The sequence below is a fragment of the Dendrobates tinctorius genome, unplaced genomic scaffold (genome assembly GCF_039654945.1).
Source record: "Dendrobates tinctorius isolate UK_male_01 unplaced genomic scaffold, ASM3965494v1 ptg000254l, whole genome shotgun sequence".
NCBI lineage: Eukaryota > Metazoa > Chordata > Amphibia > Anura > Dendrobatidae > Dendrobates > Dendrobates tinctorius.
This window is the reverse complement of record NW_027361921.1, coordinates 8,572,898-8,596,862: the sequence shown is the minus strand read 5'-3', so window position 1 is coordinate 8,596,862 and position 23,965 is coordinate 8,572,898. Positions and strand designations below refer to the sequence as shown.

At 45.4% G+C, this 23,965-nt stretch overlaps 1 protein-coding gene across 1 annotated transcript in view; it reads left to right on the top strand.

Annotated features, from left to right (window-relative positions):
- Positions 1-23,965, top strand: part of SLC29A4 (solute carrier family 29 member 4) — a 236,119-nt gene that overhangs the window by 121,536 nt on the left and 90,618 nt on the right. Inside the window, exons 5-6 of the mRNA XM_073558133.1 lie at positions 11,863-11,991; positions 13,924-13,998. Of these exons, the coding sequence (XP_073414234.1) occupies positions 11,863-11,991; positions 13,924-13,998 (204 nt within the window). The remainder of the gene's footprint in view (positions 1-11,862; positions 11,992-13,923; positions 13,999-23,965) is intronic.

The following is a 23,965-nucleotide window of genomic DNA, read 5'->3' as shown; positions in this document are numbered from 1 at the left end:
TGGTTTGGTGATTTTTTTACCCTCCTCTTTACACAGACTGACAAAGAATTATGGGCACAGAACGATCACCCCATGAATTAGCAGCATTTTACTCTTTCTTTGGGTGATGTTTACATCTATGAACTCTCATCTGCTCTGTTTGGATTTATAAATGTAGATGTGACACAAACATTGCATGCTACACACACACACACACATATGTATATACATACAACACATACACATGTATACACAAAGCACACACACACATATGTATACAAAGAACAGTACATGGATCACATACATACAAATACATACATGCATGGAACACATACAGACGCATGCATACACAGAGCACATACGCAAGATACAGTACATGAATACATGCATCACATACATACAGAGACATGCATACACATACATTTAGAGACATGCATGAAGAGATACATAAATACAGGTACATGCATGCAAAAGCACATAAATACAGATGCATTCATGCACATACATAGAGACATGCATTCACATACCGTATATACAGACGCATGTATGCACATAAATATATACAGTCACATACATGAACATACAGACACATGCTTACATAGGCACATACATACACAGTGGCTTGTAAAAGTATGGCCCCTTTTCAATGTAACCAAATAAGTAAAAAAAACTATGTGTTTAAATATTTTATGTAATCTGAGTTGTGTGTGATGCATCAGCACTAAATAGTCTAAGTTGGTGACTGGAAGTGAGAAAAATACAGGCAAAAATTAAATTTATGGGATGAAATAACTAAAAATTGGCATGTGCATATTTATTCACCCCTTTTACGATAAAGCCACTAAAGCCCCCTTCACACACAGGTTTTGTGACGCAACAGCGATCTCACCAGCGAGATCGCTGTGTGTGACACTTACCAGCGACCGCCCCCCCTGCCGGGTATCGCTGATCGTCCTGGAATGGCCAGGACATTTTTTTGATCGCTGGTCTCCCGCTGGCCAGCACGCATCGCGTGTGGCAGGCGGGAGACCAGCGATCAGCGAGCTGGACGCTGGTAACCAAGGTAAACATCGGGTTTCTAAGCACCGTGTGGCGCTTAGAAACCCGATGTGTACCTTAGTTACCAGGGCGCTGGTGCAGGGAGCTGGTAACCAAGGTACTCATCGGGTTTCTAAGTGCCACGCGCCGCTTAGAAACCTGATGTGTACCTTGGTTACCAGCTCCCTGCACCAGCGCGCTGGTAACTAAGGTACACAGTGGGTAACTAAGCGACGTGCGTCGCTTGTTTACCAGTGTGTCGCTGTCCTGATCGCTGGTGAAGTTGCCTGTTTGACAGCTCACCAGCGATCATGTAGCGACACACCAGCAATCCTGACAAGTTCATATTGTTGTCGGGATCACTGGTGAGTCGCTATGTGTGACCCTATGTGTGACTATGGGGCCCTAAAACTTTTCGATGCAAGCATTTACCTTCTTAAGTCACATGTTTAGTGAAAAGTCCACCTGTGTGCAGTCACATGGTCTGTCAGTATATACACACCTTTTCTGAAAGGCCACTGAGGCTGCAACACCAATAAGCAAGAGGTACCACTACCAATCAACACCATGAATACCAAGGAGATCTCCAAACAAGTCAGGGACAACATTGTTGAAAAGTACAAGTTAGGGTTGGGTTACAAAAAAAGCTACCCAATCTCTGATGATCCCACGGAGCTCCATCAAATCCATTATCATCAAATGGAAAGAACATGGTACCACACCAAACCTGCCAAGAGGGGCGCCCACCAAAACCCTCAGCCTGGGCAAGGAAGACATTAATCAGAGAGGCAACACAGAGACCAAAAGTAACCCTGAAAGTGCCGCAAGCAGAAACCGGAGTATCTGTCCATACGACCACAATAAGTCATACACTCCATAGAGATGGCATTTATGGAAGAGTGGGCACAAAAGACGTAGTTACTTACCAGTAACGGTATTTTTCAGAACCCATGACGGTACCATGGAGAGAGGGGATCCTCCCTTCAAGGACAGGAAACCTACAGATAAAAAGGGCAGGACCTATCTGCCGCATCAGTTGTTTATAGAGCACGAGAGGACCTCCAGGTTCTTATAATAATAATAATAATAATTTTATTTCTATAGCGCCGACATATTCCTCAGCACTTTACATTTCAGAGGGGACTTGTACAGATGAGAGATGTTACAGCATAACAATATTCACATAGATCATAACAGAAACCAAGAGGAATGAGGGCCCTGCTTGCAAGATTACAATCTATGAGGGAAAAAAAAGGTAGACACGAAAGGTGGGTGGTAACAGTTGCCTTCATTGTTCGGACCAGCCATAATGTTAAGTGTGTAACAGTACAGACACAGAGGGCTAGTAGATGCATAAAGCGTGTGGGAACATGATGCGGGGAACCTGGTTATGGTAAAACTTTTGACTGTGCCACACAGGGATAGTTAGGTTCATGTGTTGAGGCGGTAGGCCAGTCTGAATAAATACGTTTTTAGGGCACGCTTAAAATTGTAGAGATTAGGGACTAATCGTATTGACCTGGGAAGTGCATTCCAAAGAATTGGCGCAGCACGTGTATAGTCTTGGAGACGGAAGTGGGAGGTTCTGTTATTGAGAATGCTAACCTCAGGTCATCAGCAGAACAGAGGGCACGGGTAGGGTGGTAGACTGAGACGAGGGAGGAGATGTAGGGTGGTGCTGAGCCGTGGAGTGCTTTGTGGATGAGGGTAATAAGTTTGTACTGGATTCTGGAGTGGATGGGTAGCCAGTGTAATGACTGGCACAAGGTAGAGGCATCGGTGTTGTGAGTTCATTTTCCCCTTCACCATTGAGGTCTGATGAACTCCCTCTTCTGGTGAAGGAAGGTAGTGAGGCTGATTACCAAGCACATGAGCAGAATGATGATGACTGGGTGACTGGAATTGCTGACTGGATATAAGGCAGCCGACGCCCTTCTGCCTTGCGGGTGATTTCTCTGAGGGATTCAAGGAGACCAGTCTGATTCCTGCTCCTCAAAAGCTAAGTTTTCTGCTCTGCTTTTTGCATTTGTGTTTTGGTTTTGTTTTGCCTTGTTTTTATGGATTTCTGCCATTCCCTGCTGGGGTGAGCTGAATTCCTTTTTGCTCTGTCTTCAGAAAATACCTGAGTACTGATTTAGTCTTTTTGAAGCCTAGCGTCTTCAGGGCTTTTTTCCCTATCAGTCTGTTGGCTCTTGTTTTGATAGGGTTTTTGGCGGATTGCAGACAGCAGCTTTTCTATCCTGTCCTATTTAGTTAGCTTGGGCCCCATCATTTGCTCAGCCTATCTTTCTATCTGTGTGAGTGTTTTTTCATCTTGCTTCACCGTCATTATATGTTGGGGGCTGCCTATTGCTTTGGGGTCTGCTCTGGGGCAGTTTAGATTTCCCTTTCTGTCTTTAGGCTATTTAGTTCTCCGGCTGTGATCGAGGGGTCTAGGGCAGCGTAGGAATCCCCCACGGCTACTGCTAGTTGTTGTTGATAGGTTCAGGGGTCTGCAATCCAATAGCTGCCAACTTCTCTGGTTTTCTGAACTTAGCTAGTATTTCTGTTTTTGCCTCCTACGGTGACTCATTCATAACAGAATCACCCGCCATACCGCAGATCCTAGGGTACTCAATAGCAGGAAAGAATTGTAAAAAAAAAAAAAATGTGTATATTTTTTCCTCTATATCTCTGAGGCCGTAGGGGGAATTTTTTTTTCTCTCAATCGAGATAAAGCAATTGTCTGATCGTGAGGAGCAGCTCGCTGCGGAAGTGCGGGGAATTTCCGCCTACCTTGCTCATTCATATGCTGCTGAACCAAAGATCCCTACTCCTGATGTGTTTTTTGGGGATCGGTCTAAATTTTTGAATTTCAAAAATAATTGTAAATTATTTTTTGCCTTGAAGCCTAACTCGTCAGGGAGCTCCGCATAGCAGGTTAAAATTGTCATCTCTTTACTGCGTGGCGATCCCCAGGATTGGGCGTTTTCTTTGAAACCAGATGATCCTATTCTGACTAATGTGAACGCATTTTTTCAAGCCTTGGGGTTGTTGTATGACGAACCTAATGCTATTGATCAGGCTGAAAAGACCCTGTTGGCATTGAGCCAGGGTCGAGATTCTGCAGAATTGAACTGTCAAAAATTCCGAAAGTGGGCGGTCCTAACTACCTGGAATGATAATGCCTTGGCAGCTCTCTTTCGGAAGGGTTTGTCAGAAGCCGTAAAAGATACTATGGTGGGATTTTCTGTTCCCTCTGGTCTTGACGATTCTATGTCATTAGCCATTCAGGTTGATCGGCGTTTATGTGAACACAGGACTGCACGAGAGGTGTTGCCACCTGTTGAACAAGTGTCTGAACCTATGCAATGTGATAGAGTTTTGTCCAGGGAGCAACGTCAGGAGTTCAGAAGGCGTAATAAGCTGTGTTTTTTTTGTGGAGATGCCTCGCATTTTATTTCTGTCTGTCCTAAACGAGAGAAACGTTTTGCACACACGTTTTCTGTGGGTGGTGTTCAACCTAAGTTTCTTCTGGCAATTACTCTGATCTGCTCCCTGTCCACATTTTCCGCCAAGGCTTTTGTGGATTCGGGAGCAGCCCTGAACCTAATGGACTTGGATTTTGCTAAACGTTGTGGATTTCCTATGACACCTCTGCGAACGCCTATCCCTTTGAGGGGGATTGATGCTACTCCTTTGGCGAAAAATAAACCTCAGTTTTGGACCCAGGTGGTAATGCGGGTCGCCCCAGACCATCAAGAAAATTGCAGATTTTTGGTGTTGCATAATTTGCATGATACCATTGTTCTGGGGTTTCCCTGGTTGCAAATTCATAATCCAGTTTTGGATTGGAAATCTGTGTCTGTGGTGAGTTGGGGTTGTCGGTGTGCCCTTAGTGAGGCTCCGGTTTTTTCCACCTCTCCTCAGTCGCATTATGTTCCTGACTATTTGGCGGACTTTTATGATGTATTTAGTGAGAATGAGTCTGCGTCTTTGCCTCCTCATAGGATTTATGACTGTGCAATTGAACTGAGCCCGGGGTGTAAATTTCCCAAGGGTCAGCTCTTCAATTTATCTGTACCCGAGCACGAGGCTATGCGATCCTATATTAAGGAGGCGTTGGAGAAGGGTCATATTAGACCATCCTCTTCACCCTTAGGTGCCGTTTTTTTTTTTTGTGGCCAAAAAGGATGGTTCATTAAGGCCTTGTATTGATTATCGTGCCCTCAACAAAATTACTATTAAATATCAGTATCCGTTACCCCTGATTTCGGATCTATTCTCCAGAGTTAAAGGTGCTTGCTGGTTTACCAAGCTTGACCTCAGGGGGGCGTATAATCTTATCCGCATTAAGCATGGGGATGGAAGAAGGCGTTTAATACTCCGGAGGGACATTTTGAGTACCTGGTGATGCCTTTTGGGCTCACTAATGCCCCTTCTGTCTTCCAGTGCTTCATGAACGACATTTTCCGAGACTTTGTGGATAAATTTTTGATTATCTATCTGGATGATATTTTGATCTTCTCCAAGGATTGGGATTCTCATGTGGAACATGTTCGGACTGTGTTCCGGATCTTGAGGTAGAATTCCCTGTATGTCAAAGGATCAAAATGCCTTTTTGGGGTACAGGGGATTTCATTTTTGGGATTTATTTTGTCTCCGTCAACTATTGAAATGGACCCGGCCAAGGTACAGGCCATTTATGATTGGGTTCAGCCCACTTCTTTGAAGGCCCTCCAGAAGTTTTTGGGTTTTGCTAATTTTTATCGGAAATTTATTACAAAATTTTCTAGTATTGCCAAGCCATTGACTGATCTGACTAAGAAGGGTGCTGATGTGTTGAATTGGTCTCCGGAGGCTGTTTCTTCCTTTCAGGAGCTGAAACGAAGATTCACTTCTGCCCCGGTTTTGCGGCAACCTGATGTCTCACTCCCGTTCCAGGTAGAGGTGGATGCTTCTGAGATTGGTGCAGGAGCTGTTTTGTCCCAAAAGGATCCTGTAACATCTAAAATGAATCCCTGTGCTTTCTTTTCCCGAAAGTTCTCTCCATCTGAACGTAACTATGATGTGGGGAATCGGGAACTGTTAGCCATGAAATGGGCATTTGAGGAGTGGAGACATTGGTTGGAGGGAGCTAAACATCAAGTCGTGGTCCTCACTGACCACAAGAATTTGATTTACCTGGATTCGGCCAAACGCTTGAACCCTAGACAGGCTAGGTGGGCCTTGTTTTTTACACATTTTGATTTTGTGGTCTCTTTTCTTCCTGGCACTAAGAATGTTAAGGCAGACGCCCTCTCTAGGAGCTCTGATTCTCCTGTGGTGACCAAGCCTGCTACCATCTTAGGCGAAGGGGTAGTTCTTTCTGCCATCTCGCCCGATTTGAGACGTGCTCTGGACCTGAGCGTTGTCCCAGTGGAAAGTTGTATGTTCCAGACCAGTGGAAGAAGAGAGTGATGTCTGAAGTTCATTGCTATGCATTGGCTGGTCATCCAGGTATTTTTGGTACTAGAGATCTGGTGAGTTGGTCTTTTTGGTGGCCCGTCTTGTCTCGTAATGTCAGGAATTTTGTGCAGTCCTGTGGGACTTGCTCCCGGTCTAAACCTTGTTCTCGCTCTAGTGGGTTGTTGATGCCTTTGCCGGTCCCCAGGAGGCCATGGACCCATATTTCAATGGATTTCATCTCTGATATGCCTGTCTCTCAGAGAATGACTGTTATTTGGGTGATATGTGATAGGTTCTCTAAGATGGTTCATCTTGTACCACTCCCTAAGTTGCCATCTTCCTCTTAGTTGGTGCCCCTGTTTTTGCAACAGGTGGTTCGCTTGCACGGGATTCCTGAGAACATTGTATCTGACAGAGGAGTTCAGTTTGTGTCTAGATTTTGGAGGACTTTCTGTTCCAAGCTGGGAATTCAGTTGTCCTTCTCCTCTGCGTTTCACCCTCAGACCAATGGGCAGACGGAGAGAACAAACCACACCTTGGAGTCGTATTTGAGATGTTTTATTTCCGCTGATCAGGATGATTGGGTTTCATTTTTGCCCTTGGCCGAATTTGCTTTAAATAATAGAGCTAGTTCTGCCACTTTGATGTCACCCTTTTTTTGTAACTTTGGGTTTCATCCTCGATTTTCTTCAGGGCAGGTGAAGCCTTCTGCCTGCCAAGGTGTTGACACTGTAGTGGAGAGAATGCACCAGATCTGGGACCAAGTGGTGGATAAGTTATCTCTCTCCCAGGAAAAGGCCCCAGCGGTTTTCCAACCGACATAGGACCATTGGTCCCCAGTTTAAGGTTGGTGATATGGTTTGGTTATCATCAAAAAATATCGCTATGAAGGTGGCTTCTCCTAAGTTTAAGCCTAGATTTATTGGACCTTACAAGATTTTGGAGATTATTAATCCGGTCTCTTTTCGTTTGGCTCTTCCTGTCACATTTAAAATCCATAATGTGTTTCATAAGTCCTTGTTGAAGAGGTTTGTTGAACCAGTTGTTCCTGGGGTGGCACCTCCGGACCCTGTATTGTTTGAAGGTAACATGGAATATGAGGTAGAGAAGATACTGGATTCCCGTCTGGCTAGACGGAGACTCCAGTATTTGGTTAAGTGGAAGGGTTATGGTCAGGAGGATAATTCCTGGGTCTCTGCCTCTGATATTCATGCCAAAAGATTGGTGCGTGCCTTTCATCGGTCTCAACCTGATCGCCCTGGTGGCGTGGATGAGGGTTCGGTGACCCCTCCTCAAGGGGGAGGTACTGTTTTGAGTTCATTTTCCCCTTCACCATTGAGGTCTGATGAACTCCCTCTTCTGGTGAAGGAAGGTAGTGAGACTGATTACCAAGCACCTGAGCAGAATGATGATGACAGGGTGACTGGAATTGCTGACTGGATATAAGGCAGCCGACGCCCTTCTGCCTTGCAGGTGATTTCTCTGAGGGATTCTAGGAGACCAGTCTGATTCCTGCTCCTCAAAAGCTAAGTTTTCTGCTCTACTTTTTGCATTTGTGTTTTGGTTTTGTTTTGCCTTGTTTTTCTGGATTTCTGCCATTCCCTGCTGGGGTGAGCTGAATTCCTTTTTGCTCTGTCTTCAGAAAATACCTGAGTACTGATATAGTCTTTTTGAAGCCTAGCGTCTTCAGGGCTTTTTTCCCTATCAGTCTGTTGCCTCTTGTTTTGAAAGGGTTTTTGGCGGATTGCAGACAGCAGCTTTTCTATCCTGTCCTATTTAGTTAGCTTGGGCCCCATCATTTGCTCAGCCTAACCTTCTTTCTGTGTGAGTGTTTTTTCATCTTGCTTCACCGTCATTATATGTTGGGGGCTGCCTATTGCTTTGGGGGTCTGCTCTGGGGCAGTTTAGATTTCCCTTTCTGTCTTTAGGCTATTTAGTTCTCCGGCTGTGATCGAGGGGTCTAGGGCACCGTAGGAACCCCCCACGGCTACTGCTAGTTGTTGTTGATAGGTTCAGGGGTCTGCAATCCGATAGCTGCCAACTTCTCTGGTTTTCTGGACTTAGCTAGTATTTCTGTTTTTGCCTCCTACCATGACTCATTCATAACACATCGGTGTAAGGATTGCATGGTCCTCTCACCCCCCCTTTGCTGGTATGCATGGTCCTGTCACCCCCCCTTTCCTGGTATGCATGGTCCCCCTCACCCCCCTTTCCTGGTATGCATGGTCACCCTCACCCCTCTTTCCTGGAATGCATGGTCCCCTCACCCCCCCTTATTATTGTATGCATGGTCCCCCTCACCCCCCCTTTCCTGGTATGCATGGTCCCCCTCACCCCCTTTCCTGGTATGCATGGTCCCCCTCACCCCCCTTTCCTGGTATGCATTGTCCCCTCACCGCCCTTTCCTGGTATGCATGGTCCCCCCCACCTCTCCTATCCTGGTATGCATGGTCCTCTCACCCCCATTTCCTGGTATGCATGGTCCCCCTCACCCCCCTATTTCATGGTATGCATGGTCCCCCTCACCCCCCTATCCTGGTATGCATGGTCCTCTCACCCCCCTATCCTGGTATGCATGGCCCCCCTCACCCCCTTTCCTGGTATGCATGGTCCCGTCACCCCCCTTTGCTGGTATGCATGGTTCCTTCACCCCCCTTTCGTGGTATGCATGGTCCTCACCCCCCTTTCGTGGTATGTATGGTACCCCTCACCCCCGTTTCCTGGTATGCATGGTCACGTCACCCCCCTTTGCTGGTATGCATGGTCCCCTACCCCCCTTTTGTGGTATGCATGGTCCCCTCACCCCCTTTCGTGGTATGCATGGTACCCCTCACCCTCCTTTCCTGGTATGCATTGTCCCATCACCCCCTTTGCTGGTATGCATGGTCCCCTCACCCCCCTTTGCTGGTATGCATGGTCCCCTCACTCCCCTTTCGTGGTATGCATGGTCCCCTCACCCCCCCTTTCCTGGTATGCATGGTCCCCTCACTCCCCTTTCGTGGTATGCATGGTCCCCTCACCCCCCTTTTGTGGTATGCATGGTACCCCTCACCTCCCTTTCGTGGTATGAATGGTACCCATCACTCCCCTTTCGTGGTATGCATGGTACCCCTCACCCCCCTTTCCTGGTATGTATGGTCCCCCTCACCCCTAGGAAACTGCACACATGCAATAAAAAACCATTTATACTCACCCATCTTTCCTGTGGTTCAGCGCTGTCCCGTTCTGCCGGAGGCTGGGGGAGGAGTATGGCACTGGTGCCGGAGTACGCGCATGCCCACACCGTGCTGACCGGCGATGCCCACACCGCGCTATCCGGCGCCATTTTCCTTAAGACACACTGCAAATGTGTCTTTAGGAAAATGGCGCCGGATAGCGCTATGCGCATGCGCGTACTTCGGCGTCAGTGCCACACTCCTCCCCCAGCCTCCTGCCCCGGTCACCGTAAGAAGAGAAGCGCCGCGGCAACGCTCCTCCCGGTGAGGTAAGTATGTAAGTATGGCGCCGGAGCTCGCGATCTCCGGCGCCATACCCATTATCATACAGTACCTGTCTGTCTGTTTGTCACGGAAATCCTGCGTCGCTGATTGGTCCTGGCAGGCCGGGCTCAACCAATCAGCGACGCGGGATTTCGGTTACAGACAGACATGATAAGACTATTATATATATAGATATATTATTATAAATATTATGAAAGTGACAAAGTGCTATAAAAATCATTTTGTTTACAAACAAATTTTTAACATATAAAGTGACAATAATCATATACAAACTATTATTGAACAAATGACAAATATTGCATAAAGTGACAATATACCATTGAATAATTAAATTAGACAAATAGTTGTGATATTACAATAAAATAAAAATAAATAAGTGCAAATGTGCCATAAATACATTAATTTTATATTAATACAATAATGAAGTGTACAAATTATAAAACATGGATCCACTTGAAAAATATTGCTAGAAGTATCGATCATTTTGTGCAAATTCATCATAAAACTCTTCATGGTGTCCGGACTTAAAACTCTTATTACAACTGATTTTCCATATATACTGAAATGAATAACAAATAAATTAATTAAAAACAACCCAATGACACTCCCTACCCCTAAAAATACAAATTTATGGATTTATAGGTTGGGGACTTTAGTCCTGTATGGGTTAAATTAAAGTTTTGGTTTCAGTGCATTTTTATAATTGGGTTTTGTATTTTTAGGGGTTAGGGAGTGTCAACAACTTTTGGGGTCCAATTTCTCTTGCTACCCTTGGGAAAATAAAAAATTGGTGGCGAAAAGATCATTTTTGTGAAAAAAATATGATTTTTTATTTTTATGGCTCTAAGTTATAAGCTTCTGTGAAGCACTTGGGGGTTCAAAGTGCTCACCACACATCTAGATAAGTTCCTTGGGGGGGGGGTCTAGTTTCCAAAATGGTGTCACTTGTGGGAGGTTTCCACTGCTTAGGCACATCAGGGGCTCTCCAAACGCGACATGGCGTCTGATCTCAATTCCAACCAATTCTTTGTTAAAGTCAAACCACGCTCCCTCCCTTCCGAGATCTGCTGTGCACCCAAACAGTGGTTTACCCCCAACATATGGGGTGTTGGCGTATTCAGGAGAAATTGCACAACAGATTTTGTGGTTCATTTTCTCTTTTTACACTTGTGAAAATAAAAAAAAAATGGTTCTGAAGTAATTTTTTTGTGAAAAAAAGTTAATTGTTCATTTTTTCCTTTGACATTGCTTCTGTTCCTGTGAAGCATGTAAAGGGTTAATAAACTTCTTGAATGTGGTTTTGATCAGCTTGAGGGGTGCAGTTTTTAGAATGATGTAACTTTTTGGTATTTTCTACCATATTGACCCCTCAAAGTGACTTCAAATGTCAGGTGGTCCCTAAAAAAATGGTTTTGTAAATTTTGTTGTAAAAATGAGAAATCGCTGGTCAACTTTTAACCCTTATAACTTCATAACAAAAAAAAAAAATTTGTTTCCAAAATTGTGCTGATGTAAAGTAAACATGTGGGAAATGTTATTTTTTAACTATTTGGTGTATCATATCTCTCCGATTTAAGGGGATAAAAATTAAATGTTTGAAAATTATGAAATTTTAAACAGTTTCGCCATATTTCCATTTTTTTCATAAATAAACGCGTCATATCAAAAAAATTTTACCACTAATATGAAGTACAATATGTCACGAAAAAACATTCTTAGAATCTGAGGGATCCGTTAAAGTGTTCCAGAGATATAACCTCACAAAGTGACAGTGGTCAGAATTGCAAAAATTGGCCTGGTCATTAAGCTGCAAATTGAAGCTGTCACTAGGGGGTTAATGATTGTGTAATTTAGCCAGTGTTTGTTGACTATGTACAGGTAGTTGATGATTAATTGTTAATATATATTACATTTGCAGGATATGTTTTTGCTCTTGGACCTCTAATCTTTATTGGAATTTGTGACGTCTGGCTTGAGCTATTTACATTTAAACAGTCTTACGCCATCAACCTTTTTGCTGTTGGCATAGTAGCTTTTGGATGTACAGGTAAGTAAGGCAGCATCATTAAATTATATTTTTCTTGAAAATTAGACGGTCTTTTTAAGGCAATTTACGGATGACAAATTGGTGTTCGTTGTTTAACACAGTTGTTGCCAATTTGGATTTTGAAGCAATAAAGAGATTCAAGTCCCAAATTTTAGCATGACGATATAGTATTTATCTGTTTCATATAGTAGACCTGCAATGACTACTAGCAATAATTATTTAGAATTTGATTATTGTAATTCCACTAAGAAAAAATTAAAGCTGTATAGGAGTAAGACTAGAAGCAATAGATGGTATGAGTACAGAATACCACTTAGTATTACAAGGTATTATTAGCGAAAGTGGTGATATTATTTAAAAATTAACCTTTAATCATTACTATATAACCTCTTTGTGACCTGCGCCGTACTAGTACGGCCCAGTTCGCTTTTTTCCTTTTGATGTGGGCTCCGGCAGCGAGCCCACATCTTTCCCAGCACATGTCAGCTGTTTTGAACAGCTGGCATGTGCCCGAAACAGCCACGGGTGGAATCGTGATCCACCCACAGCTATTAACTCGTTAAATGCTGCTGTCAAACTCTGACAGCGGCATTTAATGCGCGCTTCCAGCCATCGGGCCGGAAATTTGCCCATCGGTGACCCCCATCATGTGATCGCGGGTCACTGATGGTTTGGCATGACAACCAGAGATCTCCTGCAGACCTCTGTGGTTGTTACTGCTGGTTTGCTGTGATCACCACCCAGTGGTCGTCGCTCATAACAAGTGAAGTATTCTGCTACATGTAGGCGATCTGATCATTACCTGTATGTAGCAGAGCCGATCAGTTTATGGCAGCTTCTAGTCTCCCATGGAGACTACTGAAGCATGCCAAAAGCAAAACAGAAATGTTTTTAAAAATATAAAAAAAATAACAGTTTAAATCCCCCCATTCGCCCCATTCAAAATAAAACAATAAAAAAACAATCAAACATACACATATCTGGTATCGCCGCATTCACAATTGCCAGATTTTTCAATAAAAAAGGATTAATCTGATCGCTAAACGGCATAGCGAGAAAAAAAAGTCAATTTCAGAATTACGATTTTTTTTGGTCTCTGCGACATCGCATTAAAATGCAATAACGGGCGATCAAAAGATTGTATCTGCACGAAAATGGTATCAATACAAACGTCAGCTCGGTGCACAAAAAATAAGCCCTCATCCATCCCCAGATCGCGATTAATGGAGATGCTACAGGTCTCGGAAAATGGTGCAATTTTTTAAAAATAATTTTTGAACAAACTTTGGATTTTTTTTCCCACCACTTAAATAAAATATAACCTAGACATGTTTGGTGTCCATGAACTCGTAGTGACTTGGAGAATCATAGTGGCATTTCACTTTTTGCATTTGGTGAACATGGTAGCAAAAAAAATCCCCAAAAACTTTGTGGAATTGCACTTGCTTTGCAATTTCACCGCACTTGGATTTTTTTTCCCCATTTTTGAGTACACGATATGGTAAAACCATGGTGTCGTTCAAAAGTACAACTCAAAAACCGGTACCAGAGACATTAGTGTCCGTGTGTGTACTCCATGCGGCACACATGCGGCAACCGTGTGCCGCATCAGGACCACACGGGCGCCCGCCAGGGAAGAAGCGCTACTGTAAGCCTCTGTCCCCCGGTGGCTGGTGCTGAAGCCGGCTGTCTTCTCCCCTGCTCTGCCGCGATCAGCGATTGGTAGAGTTGCTGTTATTAGAAACTGAAAAAAATAATTTAAAAGTTTGTAACTACTTTTTCTTACTATGCACCACTAGATTAGAAAAAGCTTTCCACATGCATTATTTGATTGTTATTCATTTAATAATAAGTACATGTTTTATATCTAGTTTAGTTAAATGGTTACTTTTTATGTACTTTATCTTATGAATATTGACTTTATTTCACAAGTGCAGCAATCCAGTTTCTATGGCTATACTGGGATGCTACCCAAACGTTACACTCAAGGAGTGATGACAGGTGAAAGTAAGTATTGTATATGTATATTTATATGTAGCCTGTAACTATGCATTCTGAGATTGTTTTAACATTTTTTTTCACTTGAATGTATCCTGCTTTTCTATTTGAAGGATTTTTTTTAAACACATTTTTTAATTGAATAATAAGCTAGCATGAAAACAAAGTCCTGTTCACACTACTTCTTCACATTATAAAGTAAATCAGTAATTGCATAACATAAATGTATAAATAATATGATGGCACAAAACATCAGTTCCACTTTTCATTAGTGGATAACTAGGAAATATGGAACCAAATAGAATTCCGATTATTTAATGGAGGCTGCATCAAACATTTAAAAAATATTAGATTTTCATATGCACTGCATTTTTCCATTGGCAGTATTTCCCCAGTCTAGAGCATAGCAATAGAGAGAGCTTCTCTTAGGAAAACCTCCTCATGATGAGGCCATAGTTCTTCACCTAGGATTCCAAATAAACATATCTATGCTGTGGAGTCTATAGTTGCCCCTACCATCTATAATAAAATGTTTACGACTTTCGACCAAAAACGTTGAATCTCAGAACAAGCTCATTATAAGATGGCAGAAATTAGCGTGGGAATTATGATACCTGTGCCAGCAGTGATGTGGCACCCTGCCCATCCTGTATAGTCTGGAAGTAGTTCCGTAGCTCTGATTTATAATGTATAGATGAATCATTTTATTATTTGCAGCCATAGCAACTACTGTAGGGGATTCAAGTGTTTCCCATCAAAGTTTGTCTGTTAATGTATGAATTAAACTCTGCCATTTCTCTTTGACAGGCAATTGAGTTAGGTTGATTCTGACACCAAGTAATTTTGTATGCAGTGCTGACACTGAACCTCTGGGACCATAAGTTTTAAAGGGAACCTGTCAGGTCCTTTTTGTGTTTTAAATTACCCCCAGTGTATTGTTAGTGATGCAATGTGGAACACTAACATTGTTTTGTCAAAGAAAAGCTCTCAGTAGATATGTGTAAAAACACTTGAGAGTAGGTGCACACAGTCAGTAAACGCAGCGGGTTGAACGCTGCATACTTGCGCAGCATCCAACCCTCAGGGTCCAGATAATACAACATAGTGGATGGGATTTCAAAAAATTCCATGCCCATTATGTAGCCAGAGACGGCCGAGGCTTACCTGCGGAGATGGACATGCGGCACAACTTTCCAGACCGCAGCATGTCAACTTATCTTGCGGAGAAAACGAGCCACCGCAATATACATTTTACCCGTACAATGTATTGGACGTGGTGAATTCTCACGGTTCAATGAACACATGCGGATTCACCTGCGTTCAATAGATGGCAGCGCTATGTACACAGTGGACATGTGCTGCGTCCAAAGCGCTGCCAATTCCTGAACGTGTGCAGAGTCACTGGCTTTATAAAGGAAAGGAGGTACATGTCACTTCGCATGCAGTGATCAGTGATGTGAAACAGGAGTGGTTTTGTGTTTCCGACACACTAGGTGCAGAGGGGCCATGTACAGAGTTCAGTGGGCCGGTTTCATGTGAGCACCTGCAGTGTGGGTGGGTGCTCACCGTACCTCTTTTTCCCTGCAGGACCTACAGTGAGGTCATGATCACTTGACCAGTACATGTGATATCTACCTTAACCTGTGGTTCAGCCTGTGTGTGTGTATTGGGAGAGAGGTGGAACTCCCACGTGGCTCCCATAGGACCTAAGGAGGCTGCATGCGTTACCTGCAGTGAAGACTGCAGGACAAGGACTCTGAGATGCTTTATTTACCATTATGCCACAAAGGCTGTTTATGTTTATGAACTCTGCTAAGGTTTATGCTGTCTACAATAAACCAGCAGCTGAATTATGACCAGAACTGTTCCTGTGACTACCTTGTGAAGCAGCGGAGTGAGTCAACCCCTCACACGTGGTGGTTCGAGTGCGGGCTGCAATCCAGGAACCCTGATAGAGGCTGCGGACAACTACATGTCCTGGGTGAAATCCGGCATCCAGCACTAGATGTCTTGCAACATGGAAGATCTGGTGAAACATCTTGCGTAGGTGCAGCAATAACAGCTGGCTAGTCAGCAGGTAGAGCTAGCACAGCAAGAAACGAATAAGCTGTTGATACAGCAGCTTAAACAATCTCAACAGCAGCAGGAGGTGCTAACGCAGCAAATGGAGCTCCTCACAGAGGCAGTTCGGGTAAGGCTGGCGGTCTCCTCCTCATCTCTGGAAGGTGATGCATACGCCAGGAAAACGATAATGTGAGCTATGCAGAAAATGACCCCGGGGATAATGTGGAAGCCTTCTTGACAGTTTTTGAGCAGGTGACTAAACGGGAGAGACTTCTACCAGAGCAGTGGGCAGAGGTACTGGTGCCATATCTGACGGGGGAGCCCCAGAAGGCATGTTATGACTTAGCCCTCCAGGATGCCAAGGAGTATGAGAAGTTAAAGACTGAGATACTGGCACGCCTGGGGGTGACAATGTCTGTAAGGGCTCAACGAGTCCACTGTTGGTCATATGCTGGCGATAAACCACCCCGCTCACAGATCTTCGACTTGCTACACCTGGTCCAAAAGTGGCTGCAGCCAGAGTCGTCCACTCCGGCCCAGATGGTCGAGTGGGTAGTGATGGACTGATTCATTCCTTACCCAGGCAAATACAGACCTGGGTTGCCCAGGGCGACCCCCAAAATGCAGACGATCTGGTTGGACTGATTGAGAGGTATCAGGTGGTGGAGAAATCCCTGGGGAGATCAGACATTACTACATCCCTGTACTGGGTTACCCAAAAGGGGCAGGATCACCAAAGAGGGTGGCTATGCCTACAAACTGGGGGACGACCCAATCCTGCTTATGGGACCTCTAAGACTGGGATGAAAGATGTAGTCTGTTGGTGGTGTCACAATCCTGGGCACATAGCCGCTTGGTGCAATATGCCCTCCGAACCTATGGACTGCAGTCTCAGCAGATGGTGCTTGTATTATGCTTACTCGGTCTGCGGTGTGGACTGTAAACCCAGCGATGGTCCCCAGTCGTGTGCTGTCTCAGTCAATGGGGTGAAGGTCCTCGGGTTGCTGGACTCTGGAAGTCTGGTGACACTAATCAACGCTGCACTTCCCCACCAGTTAATCCCCAATAAGTTGGTGGATGTCCGCTACATACTGTACATGGAGATGCGAAGGACTACCCTGTCGCCAGAGTAACCCTGGGGACGGACTGTAGGGATAAGACCCATGAGGTTGGGGTAGTGTGAGACTTGATCCATCCCGTCATAGTGGGTCGTGACTTTTCTCTATTTTGCGACTTGTGACAGAAAGGGGCTGTACCGAGTGTCCCAGTTCAAAGCCAGGCCCCTCAGAAGGTAACTCCGTCGGGATCAAAGGTGATGGAATTTCCCCTTTGTGTCCTCCCTGGAGAGGAGAATGAGACTGTACAGGAGGAGCCCAGCTTCTCTGACTTAGAGGTGCTCAGAGAGAACTTCTGGACTGCTCATCTTCAAGACCTCACATTAAAATATGCTTTTGAAAATGTCACTGTATGTAATGGGGATGCTTAAGAGCTGGGGCTGACACCAGGTTCCCTCATTTTGCTGTATTGCTGTAACTAGCGAGCTACTGTATCGGGTGACTAAACTGAGGGGTGGAGAAATTGTAGAACAGCTGTTAGTTTCGACATCGTACCGGCAGAGTGTTTAAATAAGGCCCATGCACATATGCTGGGCCTTATCTAGGGGCAGAGAAAACCCTGGAGAGAGTATTGCAAATATTTTATTGGCCAGGTTGTTTCCGTGAGATTCTAGATTACTGTAGATCTTGCCCTACCTGCCAGATAACTGCCCCTGTGTCTCACTTCAGAAGTCCCTTAGTCCTTTTACTGGTGATAGAAGTTCCCTTTGAGAGAATCGCTATGGACTTGGTGGGTCCACTTGTTAAGTTGTCACGAGGCCATTAATATATCTTGGTGGTGGGGGCGTGGTCTGGCCATGGAGCAGGGCAGACACATATAGAGAGAGCTCTTGCTTCCCAGAGCCCTTACAGCAAAGATTTAGCAAGCACAGGCAGTCCCCCGGCCTCTACATGAGAGATAAAGCCGGTCTTCGCTCTCAAGCACCATGGGAGCCTTCCTCCGGACCTGCTGACCCTGGAATTACTCGAAATCTAACAGCCCCAAGCAGCGCGGGAAAACACACCACACGTGCAGCTATGGCAGCTGCTGACGAGAGATCTGATGTGCGAGGCCCGAAGGGTGCACGCTTATCTGCTGCTGCAGCCGGATCATCACATGGAGGATGCACACAGGGAAAACAAACACACAGAAAGTGTGAAGCTGGACAGAACAAAACTGGAGATAAGGTCAGTAGCATTACAGGCATTCAGAGAGTGGAAGACTCCCTGTCCCTCCCCTCCCCCTCCAGGCCAGCTCCTGCTGCTAAACAATTAACTCATTCCTCTGCTTCAGACGAATCTCTGAGGAGAGCAGGGACTGCAGACAGCACACTTAATGGATCCTTTACATTTGACATTGGCATAGTGGGGATCAGCGGTGAGGCTACCCAGGATGGCCCTGAGACCCCTACGGGTTCTGGGGATTCCTAGCCCCTGACTATGAATGTAGGGGAACTACGTGCCCATTTAAGTGCCATCCCCACCAAGACTGACATGGAAGGTTACATCCAGCGTTTGTAGGCCGTATGCAAGGGGGAAATTGGCTCCCTCAAAGAGGACGATCCAACATAAATTCTGCCATCACTGTGTTAGAAGCTAAAGTGGATGAGCTATCTTCCCAGCTTCATACTCAGCAGCAACTTTTAGATCAGCTTTCACAGAATTTTGATCTAGTTATGGACATGCTAGAAGTCTCTGAAAACAGAAATAGGAGAAACAACATTAGACTGTGTGGTCTCCCAGAGTCAGTGGCCCCACGGGACCTGAATTCAGCCCTACAGCATGTTTTTAATTCATTGCTGAGTAGATCCACGGATGAACGTATTGAATTGGACAGAGCTCATCGATCCCTGGGCCCAAGGCACCCTGACCCATCTAGATCGAGAGATGTAATTTGCAGGATCCATTTTTACCAAATTAAGGAGGACATTATGCCTAAAGCTAGAGAGAACGACGCTATAGACTTTAATGGCATAAATATTCAACTTCTAGCAGACCTCTCCCCTATAACTCTGGCTAAGAGAAGGGCCCTGAGACCTCTCCTGGAGGCTCTGCGCGCGAAAAACATTGCGTGGAGATACCCTTTTCAGCTAAAAGCTCGGGGGGGGGGACACTGGCACGGTGATCCTGAGATGCCCGTCGGATCTCCTGGATTTCTCATCGGCTCTGGGGTTGCTACCGGTCACCCTGGGGGTGTGGCCCCGTTTTTTCTCTTTTGGGTTCGGGGGAGTTCGAGGAGGTGGGAGAGTACCATCGGAACGTGGGAAGAAGAGGAGAAGAAATCTACGCCGTGATTCCTGTGATCCCTCGGGTGACGCCTGAGCACTGAGGAGTTTGTCCTATATTAATCACTTGCTCTCTCCACTGTCCTTTTCCTTGGGGTGGGGAATATTGGTGGTTTTCTAACGGGGTGGAGCCTTATTATGCATTATAGTGGTTTACTATAACTAGAAAAATAGTCTACAGGGATCCTCATCACCTCCGAGATGCCTCTGGTTTTATGTTGTGTTTGTGGGGTATTTGTTTGAATCCAGTACATAGTCAGTATAGCCTTGAGGCTTGGGGCACTGAATCTGTTTGGTTGTTTAACATGTATAATTAACTTGCTGTGGGGGCCTGGCTGTTCGCTCTGTTTTAGAGTTCAATCATCTCCCAAGTTAGGGTGTGTCTTTGACACTTCCTTCAGAGAATTTCTCTGCTTAATTCTTAGCCCATAGGAGTAGCTACCTGTGGTCTAATAAGACGGAATATTCTGCTCCGTCTGAAATTTTTGTTTATATTTCTTCATACATTATATTCTGCTCTCTTCTATTCTTCACTCAGAACTTCCTTCTATAAAGTTTTTCTTAAGTGCTTTCTCGTCTTTACCCAACACCTTTTCCCCTCCTACCACCACCTAGTCCTACTACTGATTCTTGTACTAGTTTACGTTGGCCACCTTGAACCTTTGTTCCTTGAACATCAGAGGATTTAATACTCCTGAAAAACGCTCGCAGGTTCTTTATCACATGCACAAGAAACGGGTTCATGTGCTGCTTCTGCAGGAGACCCACTTTAGTTCAGATCGGATACCTTCACTTAACCATAAATTTTAATCACACTGGTTCCATAACAGCAACCCAGACTCAATATCCAAAGGGGTTAGTATTGCCTTACACAAGTCGCTACAGGCTCAAGTAATTGCCTCTAAATCTGATACGCAAGGAAGATATTTGTTTTTAAAGATTAAAATTATCAGAGATGTATTTACCATTGCTAATTTTTATCTCCCTAACCAGGATCAGATCAGATCTTGTAAAGCTTACCTCGCGACCTCTCGGCATTCGCAGAGGGTGCGGTAATTGTCGGAGGAGACTTCAATTTTACATTTGATCGAGTCCTGGACTCATCTTCGGGTAGGTCGGCCATCTCCCCCTCCCAGTTGGAGAGTCTGAAATCTAAGCTAACGGAATATATACTGGTTGACGTTTGGAGACTGATCCACCCCACTACACGTGACTATACTTTCTATTCTGCGGTACATGATTCGTATAGTAGGATAGATTATTTTTTAATTAGTCACGGGCTGCTCTCGTTTCACCCGACGACACAAATTGACACGATGATTTGGTCGGACCATGCCCCAGTCTTACAATCCTTGATGGTTCCGGAACTCACATCGAACAACTTGGTCCTTACACCCGGGGCTTCTCAAAAATCCCTCTTGTCAGGAGGCAATCAGGATGGCAATCACAGATTTTTTTCAATATTCACAAAGATGACCCCACAGCTTTGTCATCTCATTGGGAGGCCTTAAAAGGAGTTATACGGGGAGTTTTCATCCAACAGGGGGCACGATTAAAGAGAGAAAGGGCTTCTGCCATTCCTAATTTGTTGACGCACATCCAAGCTTTGGAGTTGGAACACAAAAGGTCACAAAATCCACAAGTCATGACTGACCTGTTGAAAGCTAGAACTGACTTAAGCTTATTGCTAGATACAGCTACAGCAAGACAGAGAGACCGCTTCCGCAGATACCTATACGAATACTCTGACAAGCCTGGTAGGGCCTTAGCACGTTTTTTACACCCACGAATTCCTACTACCTATATACCTACCATTAAGTCTGGGTCAGGTAAATCCCTCCACTCCCCCTTGGAGATTACAGACTCATTTAGGGGTTATTACAACTCCCTTTACAACTTTAGAGGACCTTTGGCAGACATGGCTGTGTCCGACTTCCAGGAAAGAGTGGATAACTATGTAAGGCCGTTTCACATTTGAGTTACAGGCCGCAGCGCTGGCCTGCGTACGGCCGCCGCTAAGCCCCGCCCCCTGCCGCGCCTCCGGCGGTAGCTTTGCCTCCGGGCGCATGACGCTGCATGCGTCATGCGTCCCCTATCTTTATCACTGAGGATGCAGGCCGTGCGCAGTATGCGTTTGGCGGCACCTGCGTCCTTTTGACAGTGCGCCGACCAGCGCCAAACGCAACCTGTTGCAATTAGGTTGCGCTCGGCGCACGGTCAAAAGGACGCAGGCGCCACCAAACGCATACTGCGCACGGCCTGCGTCCTCAGTGATAAAGATAGGCGACGCATAACGCATGCAGCGTCATGCGCCCGGAGGCGGAGCTACCGCCAGAGGCGCGGCAGGGGCGGGGCTTAGCGCTGGCCGGCGCTGCGGCCTGTAACGCAAATGTGAAACCGGCCTAAATAGCACTCCGATTCCTCCTCTTCCATCTGAGACGTAATGGCCCTTGAGACCCCGTCCTTGGAACAGGAGATACTGGATACAGTCAGGTCTCTGGCAAATGGCAAAAGCCCCGGTCCGGATGGATTCCCGGCTAACTTTTATAAGATATTTGCATCAAATTTAATTCCATTTATGACAAAACTCTTCAACTCTATCTCTGAGAATTGCCCCCAAACTTTAGCTGCCACGATTGTCGTTATTCCCAAGCCAGGAAAGGACCCCTTATTATGCGTTAATTATCGGCCTATCTCCCTAATTAACGTTGATATAAAAGTATACGCCAAAGCAATTGCAAAAAGACTAAGCCCTCTACTCCCTGGCTCCATTCACACGGATCAGACTGGTTTTGTACAACACAGGGAGGCTAGAGATAATACTGTAAAATCATTGCTCCTTGCCTCTCATATGCGTAAACATAAAATTCCAGCATGTCTATTGTCCATTGATGCGGAAAAGGCGTTTGATCGTCTAGGATGGACCTTTATGAGATCTGCCTTGACACAGCTTGGTTTGGGACCTGACATACTGGGTAGGATTCTGGCACTATATCAAGGCCCCACAGCCCGACTTGGAGTTAATGGTACTTTGTCATCCCCCTTACAAATAGCTAATGGCACACGTCAGGGGTGCCCTCTTTCGCCCTTACTTTATATTATTGCAATGGAGCATCTTGCAATCGCACTGAGGAATGCTCCTGATATCAAGGGCCTTCTGGTTGGTCGGAATCATGTTAAATTGTCTATCTATGCAGATGACCTATTGATCTATATCACTAACCCGACCATTGCCTTCCCAGTGCTGATGAGAGAGTTCCAACGGTTTGGAGAAGTATCTAACTTTAACCCCTTCCTGACATCCGACGTACTATCCCGTCCACGGTACCCGGGCCCGTATGACCGTGGACGGGATAGTACGTCTACCGCGATCAGCGGCGCCCACGTGGTGAGCGCCGCTGATCGCGGCCGGGTGTCAGCTGATTATCACAGCTGACACCCGACACTATGTGTCAGGGGCGGTCACGGACCGCCCCCGACACATTAACCCCTTGCACACCGCGATCAAACATGATCGCGGTGTACCGGGAGTTAAAGGGAAGCATCGGCAGGGAGGGGGCTCCCTCCGTGCTTCCCTGAGCCCCCCACGGCAGCGCAATGTGCAGCGCTGCTGCGGGGGGCTCCTATCCTCCAGGCCCCCAAATCCAAGATGGCGACGGGGGCCTTCGGGGACCTGAGGAAGCTGGCTTCCTCAGTGCCTGCAAAGCGCAGGCAAGAGGAAGTCTGCTTCAATGCCTGTGACAGATTGCTGATCTGTCACAGTGATCTGTGATGTGACAGATCAGCGATCTGTCACAGGACAGTGATGTCCCACCTGGGACTATGTAATAAAGTAAAAAAAAAATTAAAAAAAAATGTAAAAATAAATTTAAAAAAATCGCCAAATAAATTAGTAAAAAAAAAAAATATATTCCCCAATAAATTCATTTTTTGAAAATAATAAAAAAAAAACAATGAAAGTACACATATTAGGTATCGCCGCGTCCGTAATGACCCGCCCTATAAGGCTGTGTGCACACGCTGCGGATTTTGCTGCGGTTCCGCAGCGGTTTTGGCCGCTGCGGACCCGCAGCAGTTTCTGCTGCGGTGTACAGTACAATGATTCCCTATGGGAATCAAAAACCGCAGTGCAGACGGTGCGGAATTTTCCGCGCGGATTATCTGCGGTTTTCAATCCGCAGAAAGAATTGACATGTCAATTCTTTCTGCGGATTCTCCTGCGGTTTGCCATCTCCTCCATTGAGGAGATGAAAAACCGCAGGGCAAAACCGCAGAGCAATCCGCAGGTAAAACCGCAGGTCTTTTGACCTGCGGTTTCACCTGCGGATTGTACAAAATCCGTGCGGATGAATCCGCACCTAATCCGCAGCGTGTGCACACAGCCTAAAACTGTCCCATTAGTTAACCCTTTTAGCGAACCCCTTAAAAAATAAAAATAAAAAACCAAGCAAAAAATAATGATTTATTATCATACTGCCAAACATAAAGTGTAATAACGCGCGATCAAAAAGACGCATATAAATATCCATGGTA